Below are 19781 nucleotides of genomic sequence, written 5' to 3'. Positions count from 1 at the left end.
GCAGCCTACGAAGTGAGAGAAAACATTTGAAAATCACACATGTGATAAGGAGTCATTATATAAAGAATTCACACAAAATAGCAAAAAAACAAATAATCTGATTAAAAAATGGGCAAAGGATCTAAATAGCCTTTTTTCCAAAGAAGACATACAGATGGCTAATAGGTGCATGAAAAAGTACTCAACATCACTAATCATCAGGGAAATGCAAATCAAAACCACAATGAGATATCACCTCACACCTGTTAGAATGGCTATTATCAAAAAAGACAAGAAATAACAAGTGTTGGTGAGGATATGGATAAAGGAAACCCTTGTGACTGTTGGTAAGAATGTAAATTGGTACAGCAACTATGGAAAACAGTATGGAGGATCTTCAAAAATTAAAAATAGAATTGTCATATGATCCAGCAACTACTTCTGGGCAGTATCTGAAGAAAGCAAATATAGAACTAGAAAAGATATCTGCATCCTCATTTTCACTGCAACATTATTTACAATAACCAAGATACGGAAACAATATATATATGATGGACATTATTAAGCCATAAAAAATAAGGAAACCTTGCCATTTGAGACAACACCAATGAACCCTGAGGGCACTATGTTAAGTGAAACAAGTCACACAGAGAAAGACAAGTAGTGTATCATCTCATATGTGGAATTGCGAACAAAACAAAAAACCAAGCTCATAGATACAGAGAACAAGCAAAAGTGAACATTATATCGTTTAATCAAATGTATTTAAGATAAAATTTTCTTTAAAGAAAGGAATCGTAAATATAAAGTTCTTGATAATATTAACAAGATGCTGGAGGGGAAGGGTAATGCAAGGATCGGCGATGAAGTACATCATTAACCAAGAATTATGAGTAATCCAATTCTGTAATCCAATTTAACTAGTTGAAAAAAAAATGCTCCGTAGATATGTCTCCGTAGACATATCTCGGTATATACACGTCTGCATATGCATCTTTGCAAATACATCTTTGCAAATACATGTTAGCAAACTCCTAGAAATGGAATTTGTGAATATGTATATTTAGCATTAGTGGCCCAACAGAATGGTTACAACAGTTCACAGTCCCACCTCTAAAGTATTTTTAAAGTGTTTGTCTCCTACTTCCTTGTCAAAAGCTGATATTACCAAACTTTCTGGTTTTGCCAGTCAGATAAACAATATCCCATTATTTTGATTTGTATTTAAACATGGGCCTGATTGAGCATCGTTTCATACAGTTACTGGCCATTTGTATTTCTTCATTTGCTCAAACCCTCTTCAGATTCTAACAGAGTTAATCCACCTTATTCTTAATAATTTTTAAGAGTTTTTAGTCTTTGTTCATTGGAGAATATACTCCTTGCTTATAATGTGTATTGTAATTATTTCGCCCACCACTGTACTATCTTATTTATTTTTGTTATGGTATGTTTTGCCACATTTTACTATTCAGAGTCAAATTAAGCAATCTTTTCCGTAGTAACTACTGAACTCACAGGTTTTTAATTAATGGGTCTCTTAAGTTAACTTTCCAGGGACAAAGCTCTGGAGCAGAGGTCCCAGTCTTACCCTTACTATCTGTGGAGCTTTGCTGGTGTTTCATGCCACCTCAGTGTAGATTTAAAAAATTCAAAGACATCATCACAGTTTTCACATGTAAGCACAACCCCAACCCAGACTGAAGAAAATTTCTTCTGCCATGATTTGAACTTAAACGTCAAGCTTCAAATAGTACATAACAGTAAACAAAGGTAAGTTGCAAAGAGAACCTTCAGCTCCCTGGCAGCAGACCCGTCTGTCACTGGTTTCTGTACTTTCTTTCTCAAAGAAGGACTGGCTTGGGACCTGTCCCATCCATTCATCCGGCACTGAGTGTTTCCAAGCTCCAGGTCTACAGATCTATGCAGATTTTTCTTTTTTGTTAAAGAGTTTGCAGTATGTACCCCTAAAGGAGCATCTTACTTGTTAGGCTGCCTTAGAACATATGTAAGGCATCACAGACAGCAGGAAGTGGAGGCATCGATCCTTGAAAAGCTCCATGGAGTGCTGAAACCAACCAGCAGGCAAGAACACCTACTCAATGACGCCCCAAACAGGAATGAGCCATTTACTGCACTGCTCCCCAAAATCCCATGACTACGCATAAGCACTGGGCTGTAACTTAATAATTGCAACAAAACCCACAATTGTTTTCACCACGAAATTGGCTTCTAAATTTTAGAAAGGGAAAATCTGAAAATGTAAATGCTAGTCATTTTATAATTTTCCCTAGCAAACTAGTAAAACTGCCAAATTAGATGTAATTGTGTAGTTGATTTCATTTGCCCAGAATTATTAGGCTCAGCAATGTTATTTGAGGCAATCAAACCTTCCTTCATCAAGCCAACATAGCACTTAGTTCTGTCATGTATCCGCATAAATTTTAAAAGGAAAGAAAATTACATAAGTGGTGATTTAAGTTTTTAGAAATGTGTCTAATAAGAGATTTCTTTCCTTATTATTTATTACAAACAATGGCTTTGTCTTAGAATGTTTTAAATATTTACTGCATGCAGCATTCCCTATATCCTGTGAAGTGGCTGACATGTGTTTTCATTGCATCATTAACATCTGAAAGCAACCATTGTAAAGTAAAATTTAAGGTTAAATAAATATTAAAATTTATAATCTGAGTTTTAGGCCAATAGTCAACTCACATAAAACTCTTTTTCTCAAAAGAGGAATGGTTCCAAGAGACTGCCTTTTTAAAATGCAAAATAATTATCGGTTGTCGTAACACTAACATTCATCTGCTTAAGCCCTAGTAGTTGTCAGTTTAATATAAGATGGTAATATGTATTTTTCATTGAGATTGAATTAGTCCAGGCTGATGAAATAAAGCACTGGGCTACATTAACTTACTTAGTAATAAGGTTCTTTACTGACATACTGTTAGCAGTAGCATATGTTAAAATCCATATTGGGACAGCTGGCTTTTATCCGTTATTTGCATTAAAACCAACTGCATTACCAAACAGCATTGACTGAGATTCAAGCATCAGAAATTGATAATAATTAATAATAAGCTAACATTTATTTAACATTTATTAAATGCTAGGTACTCCAAGAGCTAGCAATAACCACATAAGGTAAGAAATATTACTATTTCCATTTTACAGATATGGGAAGTTATGGCCCAGAGAATTAAGTCACTTTGCACTCACACACCTAGTAAACGGGAAGAGCTGAAATCTCAACCAAGTCTGGCTCCAAAAGTAATTCAGACAGTAGTAACAATGAGAACAAATATGTATAAGGACAACCCAACTCACTAACAGATATGCAGATCATAACAAATACTCCCATTGTTGCAAACATTATATAACTGACTACCCAAGAAGAAAAAAATTACAAGCAGTTTGCTGAGCTGTATAAGAGTGAAAGGTAGAGGGAGAACTTGAGTACCTTTACTTTATGAGTAAAAGCTGGGTAGGAAAAGCAAAATTGTAGGAAAAAACTGTAACACTACAAATAGGTGATAGAGGGAATTTGTATATTAATAACATTGGGTAGTCTTAAAACTAGCAATAAGATGATCAGATGAAAAAACTCAGATTTTTCTGAGTGATTCAAAGTGATACAAAGAGATGAAAAGAAGCACATAATCCCAGATTAGGCTCGTTAATGGTTCCAAAGGGGAAGCTGAGGGCTTCACTTGGTGTGATCAATAATGGAAGCTACTAGAGAATTTAAAAGGGTGCTAACAGAGTCAATCAAAGACGGCAGAAGAGAAAATGACCTCTAATGCAAGAAATAAGACCATAAAGTCAAAAAACCACATTTATTGATAAAGGCTGAAGATGAATAAGAATTCAACAAGAATAGAAACAACAGTCTGCACTGTCACAAAGAAGTAGACAATATGAAGTAAAAATGTAAGCCTAGAATGGACTGAAAGTATGAAGACATCATTTAACTGAACAAAAATAATAAACACGAGCTCCATGAGGCGAAGACTGTTGCACTCACTCATTTTGCTGTGGAATTAACTGATGATGAAGATGGCTGCTTTGTAATCTGGCTCAAACCCTTCTTCAAAGTTTGCTTAGAAAGGGTAGCTAGGAAAGGGGAGAGCTCTATTACTGAGAACAGAAAGTCTGAGAGTAAAACAGCAGAAATGATTTAAAGGCCAACAAAGATTAAAATATCATGATTGGCTAGAGTTAATTTTGAGACTCACAAGTCAGGGAAGACCTGTAATAGTAGTACTTTAAAACCTAAATTCCCCTTGCAAACTCCAAAATAAGAACAGAAGTGGGAATGCAAACCTATGAATAGATATATTATGCATATTTACTCTCAAATGGCAATTCTTTTTGAAACATGATCTATGTATGAGCCTTGTGGCATGATTCAAAACTAACTCCAGGATTCTTAACAGCTGGCTCCATCATGAATCTTTAAAAGAACTAAAATGTCTAAAAGAGCAGTTCAGAAATCACGCTAGCACAGAAAGTGATGTAATTCCTTTTTTCTTTTTTTTCATGGCTTAGTACAGTGTAAAAGCTACATTTACCAGAAGGGAAAAAAAACATTAAGTTAGCAGCCCTGAGCCACAGATAGCAGCAGCATTCACCAGCACTGTGGAGTTTAATACACCTCATTGCTGAATGACTAATACAGGTCTGCCTGAAGCTGGCTGTGACTCCCCAGAGCAAGAACGGCATATTCATATTACAGCTTGATGTCTGTGCTAGAAAATAGTCAAACCAAGAATGAAACACTGCGCAGTTCTAGAGGATGCCATGCATTTTGTGGTCTGTTGTGTATGGCATCCCCTACAGTTGTATAATAACAGCCTGCCCACCCTAACCCAGCCATATTGATTCTAACAGCTTCTTGACCAAGACCTTGTGGGTTTACATGACAAATGTATCATTCCTTCCTTGTTACCAACTTCTTTAAAATAGTCTAAAATGTCAAAAATATTCTGTCTTATCCAAACAAATATTCGTTTATTAAAACAAGATATAATTGCTGTACTTTTCACATGATCCTACCATGAATTTTCTTTTTTATTAACTGCATAGAATGAGCTCATGACAAGAGTGTCAAACAGCACCTGATGACTAATGAAACACCCTGTGAAGTCCCTGAAATGTGATCACCACCACAAAAAGGCTAACTCCTCACCCCATTTCTGACCCAAGAAAAAAAGTCTAACATACTGAAGACAGCAAAGGTGAGTAATCTGTGGCACTTACAGAGTGACTCCAATATGTAAACAAAACTCATACTCATTCTCCAAATATTAAAATGAGATTTAGCACAGCCAGGGGGATAGGATAATCAGGTCAATCCCTTACCGTGTATCAGCATTTCCCAAAATTTTGTCCGTGAAATATTAAAAGGGTAAGTTTAAAATGCCACAGCTCTCCATCGGGGAGCATCGCCATGCATATTATTAGCCTACTAAGGCTCTGGGAAGTCATGCAGCAAAGAAATTGGTTTTGTTAATCTAGTGTTTCCCAAAACTTACTTTTTTTGTTTTGTTTGGTAAAACAGCAGTGGTATGAGAAGAGTTTGGGAAATGCCACTCAAAGATCACTGTGTATATATGTATTAATTATTTGTAAAAAATTAAAATATAACATCCAAAACATCTTCGATGATTACAGAGAATCTATTAAAGGAAATGCAGTGCCTCAGAGTCAACATGCATTAGTTGACAGCTTTACTTGGTAAAATTACAAGGAAATGTCATTTGCTGTATATTCAGTGATGCCAGAAATAAAGGACAAGAAGCCTGTTTTATAGTACTCACTGTCGCTTGGCACATAATTCTGATAAAATGGATAAAAAAATACCAATATTTGGCCTGACAGCATTTTAAATGCTCAGTAAGAACATATAACTGTACTTATTTTAAAACCAATAAATCAGAAAACAACTAAGTGCCTGACTTCAGGAGCTCATAACTTTAATAATCTCTGTTACTGACCACACTGAGATTATCTACTGATACCGAAACAATGGCACCTACTGAAGATTATTACAATACTTACCACATTACAAAAAGAATCCAGACCAATGTTATGTACATACTTAGTACATTCTGGATTAGACCAAGTAAAATTTAACAACAAGCTGAACAGCATTCTATAAAACAAAAACAAAAAGTCAGTTAGGCTAATTCTGTCTGTTTTTCTATGCTAAGGACTCAACAGTGAGAAAGAAGACTGTCTTGGAATTTGATGACTGAATCAAATCAATTTTTTACCTGAAGTTTATCTACACTTACCTTAAAAGAAGTTCTTTAGGTAACTTTTTGTTAATAAGGCCTTCATCATTATTTGAGAAAACCTAAAAGGTAAAGAAGGGAAATTGTAAAAAATATTCTTCAATCAATTATTAAAAAGTTATGTCTTTTAGGTCAAAGCAGTCCCAATCACTGTCCTAATTTCATGAAGCCACCATACTTCAATACTGATAGATACAAGACTAGTTTATGTCCTATCACCATTTCATAAAAATGGCAACACACAGCCATTTGTATATTACATTGTATTGGAAGTTCCAGCCAAGACTATTAGAAAAGAAAAAAAAAATGGCATCTTGATTGGAAAGGAAGAAGGAAAACCAGCTCTATTCATGGATGACATAATCTGTATGTCATAATTTGTATATAGAAAATTCTAAAGAGTCACAAAAAAATCTAGAACTAATCAAGAAATTCAGCAAGGTTGCAGGATATAATATACAAATATATGATACATTTATATAAAAATAAATTGTATTTCCATACATTAGCAAGGAACAACCTGAAACTGACATTAAGAAAATAATCACATTTACAACCGCATTAAAAAGGATAAAATACTCAGTAATAAATTTAACTAGGAAGTGCAAGACTTAAATACCGAAAACTTATACAAAACATTGTTTTAAAAAAATTTAAAAGACAAATATGCTTGCATCCCACATTCATAAATTGGAAGATTTAATAGTGTTAAGTTAGCAACATTTTCAAATTGATCCATAGATTTAATGAAATCTCTACCAAAATGCCAGCTGCCTTTTTTGAAAAATTGAAAAGTTGATCCTGAAATTCATATGTAAATGCAAAGGAACTCAAATAGCCAAAATACAGTCATGCGCTGCATGACAACACTTCAGTCAATGAAGGACCGCATATACAATGGTGGACCCCTAAGATTACAAAGGAGCTAAAAATTTCTTTAGTGCCCTAGTGACACTGTAGCCATCATAACATTGTAGTGGGACACATGAGTTATGTGTTTGTCATAATGCCAGTGCACAGTGTTTATAAAGTGTATAGTACTGTACAGTATTGTCCTAGGCCTTCTTCACATTCACTGACTCTCCCAGAACAACTTTAAATCCCATAAACTCTATTCATGTAAGTGTCCTATAAAGGTATGCCATTTTTATCTTTTACACTGTATTTTTACTATATCCTTTCTATGTTTAGATACACAAATACTTACCACTGTGTTTCAGTATTCAGTAAAGTAACATACTGTACAGGTTTGTAGCCTAGGAGCAATAGGGATATGACATATAGCCTAAGTGGGCAGTAGGCTATACCATCTAGCTTTGTGTAAATTCACTCTGTGATGCTCATACAGTGACAAAAATCCCCTAATGACACTGTTCTCCAAATGTATTCCCATCATTAAGAAATGCAGAACTGAAATCTTCCAAAGGAAAACGAAGTTGGAAGACACACTTCTTGACTTTAAAACTTACTGCAAAGCTGTGGTACTGGTATAAGACATACAGACCCTTGAAATAGCACTGAGGGTCTAGAAATAAAACCTTATATGTATGGACAACTGCTTTTTGACAAGGTTACTAAGATAATTCAATGGGGGAAAGAACAGTCTTTTCAACAAATAGTGCCAGGTCAACTGGATGGTTAAATGTAAAACAATAAAGCTGGACCTTTACCTCACATCATATAAAAAATTAACTCAAAATGGATCAAAGACCTAAATAAAAATAAATTAAAACTATACCCTTAAAAGAAAACATAAGCATAAATCTTGGTGACCTTGGATTATGTAACAGCTTCTTAGATATGACAACAAAAGTATAACCAACCAAAGAAAAAATTGGACTTCATCAAAATTAAAAACCTCTGTGCTTCAAAGGGCATCATCAATAAAGTGAAAAGAAAACCCACAAGATAGAAGAAAATATTTGTAAATCACATATCTGATAAAGGGGTTGTATCCAGAATATATGTAGAACTCTTACAATTCAGCAAAAAATAAACCAGATTAAAAGCAGACATGTGATTGTAATCAACATTTCTGCAAAGCAGATACGCAAATCACCAATAAGCACATAAAAAAAGTTCAACATCATTAGTCATTAAGGAAGTGCAAATCAAAACACAAGATACTTCACAGCCACAAGGATGGTTAAAATCCACTAAATAACAACACATAATGGTGATAATGTGGAAAAATTAGAACCCTCATACACTACCAGTTAGAACGTAAAATGGTAATAGCCACTTTGGATAAGTCTGGCAGTTCCTCAAAGGTTAAACAAAAAGTTACTATATGAATCAGCAATCCCAACCATAGGTAACTACCTAAGAAATAAAAATGTGTCCACACAGAAACTTGCACATGAATATTCATAGCAGCATTATTCATAATAGCCAAAAAGTGGAAACAACCCAAATGTCCATCAGCTGATGAGTAAAATGTGGTATATCCATACAGTGGAAAACTATTCTGCAATCAAAAGAAATGAAGTACATTGTAACAGGAATGAACCTTGAAAATATTAAGCTACATAAAAGAAGACACACACACAAGGCCTACTATATGATTCCACTCACATTAAATATCTATAAAAGCAAATCTATGGAAACAGAAAATAGATTAGTGGTTGCTTAAGACAGAAGCGACTGACAGATATAGGGTAACTTTTTGGAGCTATAAAAATGTTCTTGAATTAGACAGTTGTGATAAAGACAACTTGATGAGTATACAAAAACACACTGGATTGTACATTTTAAATGGGTGAAATTTACGGTATATGTGTAATAGCTCAATTTTAAAAATGAATTTAAAAATATACCACAATCCACAAAAGCAAACTGCAGAAATGGAAATAGTGCCATAAATAGTACCCTATATTCAGTTTTTAAGTATTTTCAATGATAGTCTAGTGGTATTTGTGAGATACTAACATTCATTAAAAACCTACTATATTCCAAGCTCCAGTAAGCAATGTTAGAGAAAAAAAATGGCTAAATAATCTAATTAATATTTTTCTAATTCCTTGAAGTATAAAGTTGGGTTACTGATTTGATCCTAATATTATGTTTTTCTCCAGAAGACTTTGTCCCCAAGTCTACTCTAATATTAATATGCAGCAACACTAGTTTTCTTCTGATCTTTATATCTTTTTCATCCTTTTGCTTTCAGCCTGTACCTCTTAAATGTTTCTTATAGATGGGAAATAGTTGGGCCAAGCTATTTTATCCGACAATTGCGAGCTCCTGAGCGTACAGCCTACTAACGTTTAATGTAATTACTGACGTGATTGCTTTTAAGTCTACCATCTTAATATTTATTGTCCATTTTCCTCATCTGTTCACTCCTCAGTTCCTGCTTTCTTGACTTCTTTTTGGGAAAGCAGTATTTATTCAATTCCCTTATTGACCGTACAGCAGGAGCTGTTAGTATTTTTTAATGTTTGCTCTAGTGATTACAGAGTGCATCTTTAACTTAACAAACTACATTTAATTTGCTCCTGCCTATGGTGCACTTATCATCATATATCTTATTTATATTTATACTATGTACCCAATAATACATTGCAATTACTTTTGCTTTAAGCAGTCCATAATCTTTTGAATAAATGTACGTATAAAAGATTCTTTTTATACGGTCCCTTATATTTACCTACATATTTACCTTTCTGGTGAAATTTATTCCTTCCTTCAGATACGAGCTTCTTTTATTACCACTTTCCTTCAGCACTAAAGCACTTCTTTTAACATTTCTGTTATATATGTTCGCGGTAGACAAACTGCCTTTGCTTTTGTCTGTCAGAAAAGGTCTTTATTTCTCTTGTATTTTTGAAGAACATTTCCCTGAATATAGAGTTCCAGATCAGTAGGCTTGCCCTTTTCATTAAATCACTTTTTAAAAGCTATACTACTGCCTTCTGGCCTGCGCTGTTTCTGAAGAGCTGTCGCCTGTCATTCATATTACTGTTCCCCTTTTTTATGTAATGTAATATCTTTCTATGTAATGTCTTTCTTTTATCTACCTCCTTTTAAGATTTCCTTTATAAAAAAACTTTTGATTTTTGGCAATTTTATCATGATGTGCTGAAATTTAAGACTTGTTTTCATCCTGCTGGGGTTTGCTAATTGTGTCCAGTCAGCTGTTAAAGCTCATGAAATGAACTCTTCGTTTCTGAAATCATATTTTTCATTTCTAACATACCTGTTTGGTTCTTTTTTATGGTTTTCCATCTTCCTGCTGAAATTATTATATGTTTATCCATGTTGCTCAACATTTGGGCCATTGCTGTTTCTCTTATTTCTTCTCCTGACCAACGGTCACATTTTTTTACTTCTTTGTGCGCCTCATTTTTGTAATTTCATGCCAGATAGTGTGGGTACAGAATACTAATTTACAAAGATCAATGAAACTAAGACCTGGTTCTATGAAAAGATAAACAAAACTGATGAATCTTTAGCTAGACTCACAAAAAAGACTGAAAATCAAAAATGAAAGACGAGACACTACAACTGATACAACAGAAAAACAAAGGATAAGCAACTACTATGAACATCTATACACCAACATATTGGGCAATTTGGAAGAAATGAATAAGTTCTTAGCAACATACAACCTACAAAGACTGAATCATGAAGAAATAGAAAACCTAAACAGACCAATTACTACTACGGAGATGTCCTCGGTAATCAAAATCTCCCCAAAAACAAAAGTTCAGGAACAGATGGCTTCACTGGTGAACTCTATCCAACACTTAAAGAAGAATTAGTACCATTTCTTCTCAAACCCTTTGAAAAAAAGCAGAAGAGAAGGAAATACATCCAAACTCATTTTATGAGGCCAAATTATCCTACCAAAACCAGACAAGGCCTCTACAAGAAAACTTCAGGCCACTATCCTTGATGGACATAGATGCAAAAATCCTCAGCAAAATATCAGCAAACCAAATTCAACAATACATTAAAAGAATCATACACCATGATCAAGTGGGATTTATTCCAAGGATGCAAGGAAGATTCAACATTCACAAATCAATCACTGTGATACACCATATTAACAAAATGAAGGATAAAAAATCATATGATAATCTCAATAGATGCAGAATAAGCATTTGACAAAATTCAACATCCATTTATGATAAAAATTCTCAACAAAGTAGGTACAATGAGAACATACTTCAATATAAAAAAGGCCATTTATGATAATCCCAAAGCTAACATCATACTCAATGGTAAAAAGCTGAAAGTTTTTCTCTAAGATCAGGTGTAAGTCAAGGATGCCCACTCTCACCACTTTTATTCAAAATAGTATTAGGAGTCCTAGCCAGAGTAATTAGGCAAGGAAAATAAAAGGCATTGAAACTGGAAAAGAAGTAAAACTGTCACTATTTGAAGATGACATGATATAGCATGCAGAAAACCTAAAGATTCCAGCAAAAAAACTATTAGAATAAATGAATTCAGTAAAGTTGCAGGTCACAAAATCAATACACAAAAACTTGTATTTCTATACACTAATAATGAACTACTGAAAGAGAAATTAAGAAAATAATCCCATTTACAATTGCACCCCCCAAAATTAAATACCTAGGAATTTAACCAAGGAGGTGAAAGATCTGTATGCTGAAAATTATAAAACATTGATTTAAAAAAATTGAAGAAGACACAAATAAATGGAAAGGTGATATCCCATGTTCATGGAGAAGGAATAATACTGTTAAAATGTTCATACTAACCAAAGCAATCTATAGATTCAATGCAATCCCTATTAAAATTCCAATGGCATTTCACAGGAATAGAACAAACAATTCTAAAATTTGTATAGAACTATAAAAGATGCAAAATAACCAAAGCATCCTTGAGAAAGAAGCAAAAACTAGAGGCAAGCATCATGCTCTCTGACAACAGTATGGTATTAGCATAAAAGTGGATACATAAATCAATGTAACAGATTAGAAAGCCCAGAAATAAACCCATGCATATTTAGTCAACTACTTTATGGCACAAGGATCCAAGAATATACAAGGGGCAAAGAACAATCGCTTATAAGTGATACTGGGGAAAATGAACAGACACATGCGAACAATGAAACTGGGCCACTAACATACATCATACACAAAAACTAACTCAAAATAGATTAAAGACTTTAATGTAAGACGTGAAATCATAAAATTCCTAGGAAAAAACATAGGTGGTAAGTTGCTTGACAACAGTCTTGGAAATGATTTTTTGGATTTGACAACAAAAGCAAAAGCCACAAAAAGCAAACATCAACAAGCAGGACTATATCAAACTAAAAAGCTGCTACACAGCAAAGGAAACCACTCAGCAAATTAAAAACAACCTACGGAATGGGAGAAAATATTTACAAATCATATATCTGATACATTAAGATCCAAAATATAATTTTAAAAACTTATATAACTCAAGAGCGGGGGGAAAAAATATCCAGTTAAAAAATGGGAAGATGGTCTGAATAGACTTTTTTCCAAAGAAGACATAAAGATGGCCAACAGGTATAGCCAACATGAAAAGGTTCTCGACATCACTAATCTCACCTTAGAATGGCTATTATCAAAAAGACAAGAAATAATAAGTGGAGGTGAGGACGTGGATAAAAGGAAACCCTTATGAACTATTTGTGAAAAATCTAAATTGATACAGCCACCATGAAAAACAGTATAGAAGTTCATCAAAAAATTAAAAATAGAAATACCACATGATCCAGCAATTCCACTTCTGGGTATTTAACTGAAGAAAACAAAACACTAACTAGAAAAGATATCTGCACCTGCATGGTCAGCATTATTTATAAAAACAAGACATGGAAGCAACCTAAGGGTCCACTGATGGACAAATGAAGAAAATGTGACATATATATATATATATATATATATATATAGACAAACAATGGAATACTATTCAGCTATGAATAAGGAAACATCGTAATTTGTGACAACATGAAATAGACCCTGAGGGCATTATGTTGAATGAAATGAGTCACAGAGAGGAGGACGAGTATGATCTTATATGTGGAATCTAAAAAAAAGACAAAGAGCTCAGAAATACAGAGAATAGATTTGTAGTTACCAGAGGCAGGGGTCCAGGGGTGAGCAAAATAGGTGAAGGGGGTCAAAAGGTACAAACTTCCAGTTATAAAGTAAATAAATCATGTGGATATAATGTACAGCATGGTAACTGGAGTTAATAACACTGTATGAGCATGTTTGAAAGTTGTTAAGAGAGTATATAAATCTTATAAATTATCATCTTTCAACTACGTTGATAGACGTTAACTAGACTTATTGTGGTGATCATTTCACAATATATTCAAATTTGAGTCCTTATGTTGTACACCTGAAACTAATATAATGCCAATTATACCTGAACTAAAAAAAAAAAAGGTAATTTATCTCCATAAAGGGCAGTTCCTTCTTCAGTTAGGTTGCTTAGGGTAGAAGTACGAAGGTAGTGGGAGCTCATTTGTTTTCATCTATAGCTGAGCTGGGTTTGAGAATTGTTGTGGCATTAAATTCAAGATCGACTTAAAATTATTTGGGGTGAGAGCAGAGCTTCACGCTCAGGAAAAAATGGGATCTGAGCACTGGTGAAACTTCACAGATCTCTTTGAGCTTTACGACCTACCTGCGAGCTTTCACAACTGTAAGAGATCTCTCGTTTACATTCTGGCTGTCAGCTGGGGAGTCAGCAGTCTTTGTTCTCCAATAGCACCCTCTGCTGTGTGCACCTTAAGGAGATCTCCGTTTCTGCCCCGTTACTGACTCCACCTTCTGAAGTGCTGTTGCCTTGTCCTCCGTGAAAACCTGGATAGCCACGGAGGGATATTTCTCAACTCTCCTGCCATGCCTCCAGCCTGTGATAACCCTGCCTTACCATTGGTAAAAGCCCCTAATTCCTGGGAGTGATTTCTATTAACTCTTCTTCCCTGCCTCGAGCCTTATTGAGGAGACTTTCCCCACCACAGGACCATTCTAAGCTCTCTTCTCATGGCTCCTGCCTCCAACACACTACATCCATGCACTCAGTGAAGGCCCATGGGAAAGAAGTGGCAGTTAGGTTCAGCCTTGCTCTGTGGCTGGAGCTCCTCGGGATTCCAAATTGTCATTCTGGCTAGCCCACATGCAGTCGATAAGTTTGGCTGATTTCTCTTTGCCTGTCCATAGCTGATTCTTCTTCCTCCAGCTACCCCACCATGGATGTAAGTATCTATGTCTCCTCCTTTCTGGGATGGGCTCATTATGTTCTGGATTCTAACTCATTTAGATTTGTGTCTTCAGCTCTCTGGTGGGTTTTAGAGAACTTCTACTGTCCAGCTTCTTCACGATTTCTCAGTCAGGGTGAAAGCAATTGTCTAATTTTTGCAACTTTCAACATCCTAACAGAAAGTGGAGTCTATACCATTCTTTATGATAGAAGAAAAACAGACTTAGAGTAGATAAATGACTTGGCCAAGGTTTAAAACTTAAAAAACAACAACAACAAACAGAAAAACTACAATTTAAGTTTCTATCTCTTTCCTCCAAGTCTACGGTTCTTTGTACTACATGACACATAGTAAAAGCGATTTGACTCTGGGCAAGTCATTTAACCTCCAGGATTTCTAGTTTGTAAAATGAAGGGATTAATAAAGAAACCCAAAACTAATACTTCAGAATTTAATGAAGCTTGTGTTACTAAAATATATACTATCACACTGTTTCTTAAAACATAATTGTGTTTTAGATGAATTTAGATTTTAGATGTCTAATAAGGATCACAAATTTATTGAGTCCAAAAACAACTCCTGCTTTCTTCATCCCTACCCTAAACTATCCTTCCCATAGTCTTCATCTCAGTAAACGACAACTTTTTCCTATTGCTCAGGCTCAAACCCCTGAAACTATCCTTGACTTTTCCTTTATGTTCCACGACCAATCCATCAGTTAATCCTATGGATCACTGCAATAACAATGTTCTATCTGGTTTCCTGTTTTTGTCCTTTCTCCCCTCACTCCTACCCCGCTTGTATTTTCTACGTAGCAAACAGCATGGTCCTTTTTTGAAATATGTCATATTATGTCATTCTTCATCTTAAACCCTGCCCCTCTCTCAAAGAAAAAGACAATGTCCTTTAAGTGGCTTACAAATCCTATGTGATATGGCCTCCCTAACTACTTTGGGGATAACAGAGAATGCACGACCCCTGGTTCCACTGGGGATCAAACCCAGGACTTTCTGTATATAAAGCAGATGTGCTAACCGCTGCACTGTGGAACCACATCCTCCCTGACTCCTTCGATCTCACCTCCTATCATACTCCCCTGTCTTACTTCACTCCAGTTGCACTGTTTTCCTTGCCCTTCCTCTGACACATCAGGCATGTTCTTGCCTAAGGACCTTTGGACTCCTGTCCCTTCCTGGAACTCTCTCTAGGCATTCCCATGAAATATCTTCTGCTCAAATGTTACCTTATCAGAGAGGCCTTCCCTTACACCCTATGTAAAAAACAACTCCTCCTTCCTCGCATCCATTCTCACACTTTGTCCTAAAATGTCCTTTCTCTCTTACTCAGTTTTTCCTTCAAAGCACTTTTCACCACCTTATCTGTATCTTTATTATGTCGTCCTCCCACTAGAATGTAAGTTCCATGAGGGCAGTCTTGTGTTTCGTTCACTGTTGGATACCCACTGCCTAGAACAGTGGCTGGCACATAGTAGTACCCTATAAATATCTGCTGCTTAGAAAACCATAGGGAGGAAAGTTTAATAGAAAGACACAATTACAGGGGCAGCACTGAGAATTGGAAAAGCTGGGTTCAAACGTTGATTCTGACTCCACAAAAACTTTACCAGTGACTGCCCTGTTCTGCTTCCCTAGACCCCTCTGCTCCGGTCCCATCTCTCTCATAGCCACCCCAGTGCTAGAAGTGGCAGTGGCTGAGGAAGACACTACACAGGGTGGAGGGGAGACACGAAGGAGGCAGAGAAGGCAAAGGTAAAAGTAGAGTCCAGTTTATGGCTGTCCATATCTGAGCTTTGGTTGTCTGTGCTGGGAGGAGGGGGGTGGGCGGTAAGCCAAGTAAATCCTGTCATTAAACAACGCAAATGGAGAGTGTCATAAAATAAAGAAGAGCTTACTGGCTCAGCTAATATGACACTGAGACTCTTAATCTTGGTGTAGTACATTCACGCCAGGCACTGGGCACAATCTTTAGTTCAGAAAGAAGCCATGGTGTAATGGTTAAGAGGCCAGACGCTGAAGATAGCCTGGTTGAGTTCAAGTCCTGGCTCTGCCACTCACCAACTGTGTGACCTTGGGCAAACTGCCTAATCGGTCTGGGGCTGTTAAATGGGTAAAATGTCAATCTCATGTTAGAAGGATTAAATGAGATATGATCAGCCTAAAAATGGGGACAGTGGAAGGGCTCTATGAAAGGAGAATTATTACAATTAAGTACTAAAAATTATGCTACACCCTCCCACCCCAGTGCAGACAAAAGGGAGATCAACGGTGTCAAAAGTAAGAAATTAATATAGAGAGAAACCTCTTCTTTGCATCATCTATTAACACAAATCTCATTACATAAGCTCTCTTAACTATACCATGTGATGGCAAATACACCAAAACTGTCCGTAAACCTTGAATATATTTTATTGTAAAGTTTTCTCCCCACCTTATGCTTCTCAACACCAATACAGAAAGGGATGTGCCAAAATAAGGGGGAAAACCAAATTAATGAGAATGGGAAAACTGTATCGTACAGTTTTCATATTTCCAAAAAACTAAACTGCTTTATGAGCTAAAGTATTAAGCAATAACAAAAACATAACAATAAGTATCCCAATGTATATTTTGATTCATATGAATTAAAATTTAAGCAATTATTTGATGTCTTTTTGCAACGATTTTAAAACACAGCACTAAAATAAATGTAAAAATTACTATTAGGAAAAATTTCAGAAAATAAAAATTTTTTTAGTTTCATCCCCCAAGTCTAAATGGCTTTATGTAAAACACTGGTCTTTGTGATTAAAAAAAGGAAGTGTCTATTCCTGAACACAAACTGATACGACAGGAGAAAATTTCAACACTATTATAGCCATTAGCATGAACCCTAATCCAATAATGTCTTGCATCAAGTCCTCTTCACGTCATTTTTGTGAAAGAGAGAAAAGGAAGAAAGACTAGGCGTTCCTACTCTATTCTATAGCATCTAGCCTAGTGCCAAGAGCAACAAAATACAAGTATTCCTAAGTGCTCAAAAACATTAAAATCCAAATAAAAGCACTAATTTCCTAATATATATATGGCAAGTATATTGGGAAACATATAATGATATACTACGCATTACAGTATAATCCAGTGTTTATACAAGGCAGATCCTGAGGCAAACTGCCTGGTTTTAAAATCTAGCTCAATTCACCTGTGCAAGTTACTTTACCTTTCTGTGTGCCTCAATTTCCTCATCTCTAAGATGGGAAAATGGTATCTTCCTCACAGGGTTGTTGTGATGGTTAAATAAGACACATAAGGTGCTTAGAAAAATATCTCACCTGTAGAATGTACAAAGTAAGTATCAGCTGTCATTTTATAGAGACAGTAGAAACAGAGTGGCTTAACTAAAAAATTTTTCATAGAGAAATAAACAGACTTTCAAAATTCATGTGCAAAGTCATTTAAATCAATTGCTAAAGCATATGTTTAGATTCAAGCATTTAATGAAGGGTAATATTATGGTGTCGAATATGGTTTTGGGGATCCTACAGGAGCCTCCTCATGCCCCTCCTGTACCAACCATGCCCCACCTCCCTTGGAGCCCACGCATCATCTTACACACTCAAAATTCCTTCCATGAAATAAATCCTCAATGCTTAACAATACACAAAAAGCAAAGCCTTTCCAAGTTTAGCAAAGCAATCCCTAGTACACAGCTACAGTAAAATGTTTTTATTTTAAAGTAAATAAAACTCCAAATTTCACAATAGTGAATCAAGGTAGACTGTGGGTCAGAATGGAAGGGGAGGATAAAGGAAAATGGACAATAGGAGGAATATGAGACTTCAGAAAGCTGTGAAAATTAATTCCTGAATATTCTACCTTTCTCCTTGCTATAACTATAAGGGTTGTTCTCACATATAACATATAAAAATAAGTCACTGCAATATTTAAAACACGTAAGATTTTTGTAAAATTCATTTTCTGAAATTCTTGCTGGCTCTATTAATTTGTAACTTAAAAGCAATTTAGAATTAAAAAGAAACATACAAAATAAAGAAAACATTGGTGTTATTTATGGGTGGTTCTTTTCCTGTTACCAAGTGCCACATACCTGGCAGTGAGAACTACGAAACACCCACCTTCCCTTACTACCATGCTCTCCTTAGTTAATAAAAGACAGAGCCAGCCACCGTTGCAAATGGTAGATTTTCTCTCCAGAAGGCCAACTGGCACTTGTGGAAAATCCTACATTCTCAGCTTATTAGCACGTCCACTAATCTACATTAAATAATTGATGGTTAAAAAAGCAACAAACAAAACCTGTTCCTTAAAAACAGGCATTACCCACCCTCTCTCAAATATTCTATACCAAACATGTCCACAAAAAGAAAGTCCAGCTCCTCTCTCCTTTTACACCCTTTGGAGGCCTCTGTAGAAATCACACCTTTGGTTGGCAATTAGCTGAATCTTGTCTATTCAAGTCAACACCCCAATTGAATGCTTAAGTCAGACTTTAAAAACGAGCTTAATAGGAGCCAGACAATATGCCCACTCTCAAGTTTATTGAATAAAGGTAATGATTTAAGACGTTTACAATGTACTAACCATAAATTAAATCCCTGAGTGTGGGTTCTTAATGCCCCTATTTTTAAAAAAGGAAGAAGAAAACTCCCGAATTACAAATTTCAATTTCCACACGCTGAAAAACCTGTCAGAATGATGAATGTGAAAGAAATACACATGTGTTATACTACTTATATTAAATTGCATAAAAACAAGACAGGAAGCACACAGACTGCAATAAAAATAGTGTTAATACGAATATATATGAAATTCATACATATCCTTTTTTTTTTTTTAACCACACCCTCTCTGGGTGGCTTCCCAGGCTCACTGGAGCCAAATAGCGTCACGCTGACCGGCGGTCCACTGGGTGGGGGGTCCCAGCAGTGACCCAGACCTTCAACGGCGGAGAACGCTGCGTCGCGGTCGCCCCGGGGCAGGCGGGCGTTCCGCGTCCTCCAGGATTCCCCCTCCCTAGGGCCCGCCCAGCCCAGCCCTGCCCAGCCCCGCCGACCCACAGGCCGCGTCCCGGCCTCTCCGCGACCCTGCGCCGCCAGCCCGAACCCAGCAGGCGCCCGCGCGGCGACACAGCCCGGGCTGGGAAGGGCGGCACGGACGGGTCAACGCGGGTACCAGACTCACCATGGCCGAAGAGCCGCGAGCGCGCCCACAGCTCGGAGTCACAAGGCGCCGGCAACGCCCGTTGTCCTGGTGACGCCAGCTGGGCGC

General features: G+C 36.3%; 1 protein-coding gene across 4 annotated transcripts in view; it reads right to left on the bottom strand.

The window, feature by feature from the left end:
• Positions 1-19781, bottom strand: part of FBXL2 (F-box and leucine rich repeat protein 2) — a 56089-nt gene extending 36308 nt beyond the window's left edge. The window contains exons 1-3 of one of the 4 annotated variants that reach the window (XR_004950314.1): positions 19695-19768; positions 6282-6343; positions 6046-6139 (exon numbers count right to left, since the gene is read on the bottom strand). Coding sequence is in view for 3 of the 4 variants with exons in the window: in XM_036218556.1 (XP_036074449.1) it covers positions 6046-6139; positions 6282-6343; positions 19695-19697 (159 nt within the window). In the remaining variant the exon portion in view is untranslated. Of the gene's footprint in view, positions 1-6045; positions 6140-6281; positions 6344-13916; positions 17057-19694 lie in introns of those variants that run through there. The other 3 variants (XM_036218556.1, XM_036218558.1, XM_016158794.2) reach the window with 3 other exon arrangements.

Source organism: Rousettus aegyptiacus, unplaced genomic scaffold (genome assembly GCF_014176215.1).
Source record: "Rousettus aegyptiacus isolate mRouAeg1 unplaced genomic scaffold, mRouAeg1.p scaffold_m13_p_4, whole genome shotgun sequence".
Taxonomy (NCBI): domain Eukaryota; kingdom Metazoa; phylum Chordata; class Mammalia; order Chiroptera; family Pteropodidae; genus Rousettus; species Rousettus aegyptiacus.
The sequence above is the reverse complement of the archived record's forward strand: the minus strand, read 5'-3'. Positions and strand labels throughout refer to the sequence as shown.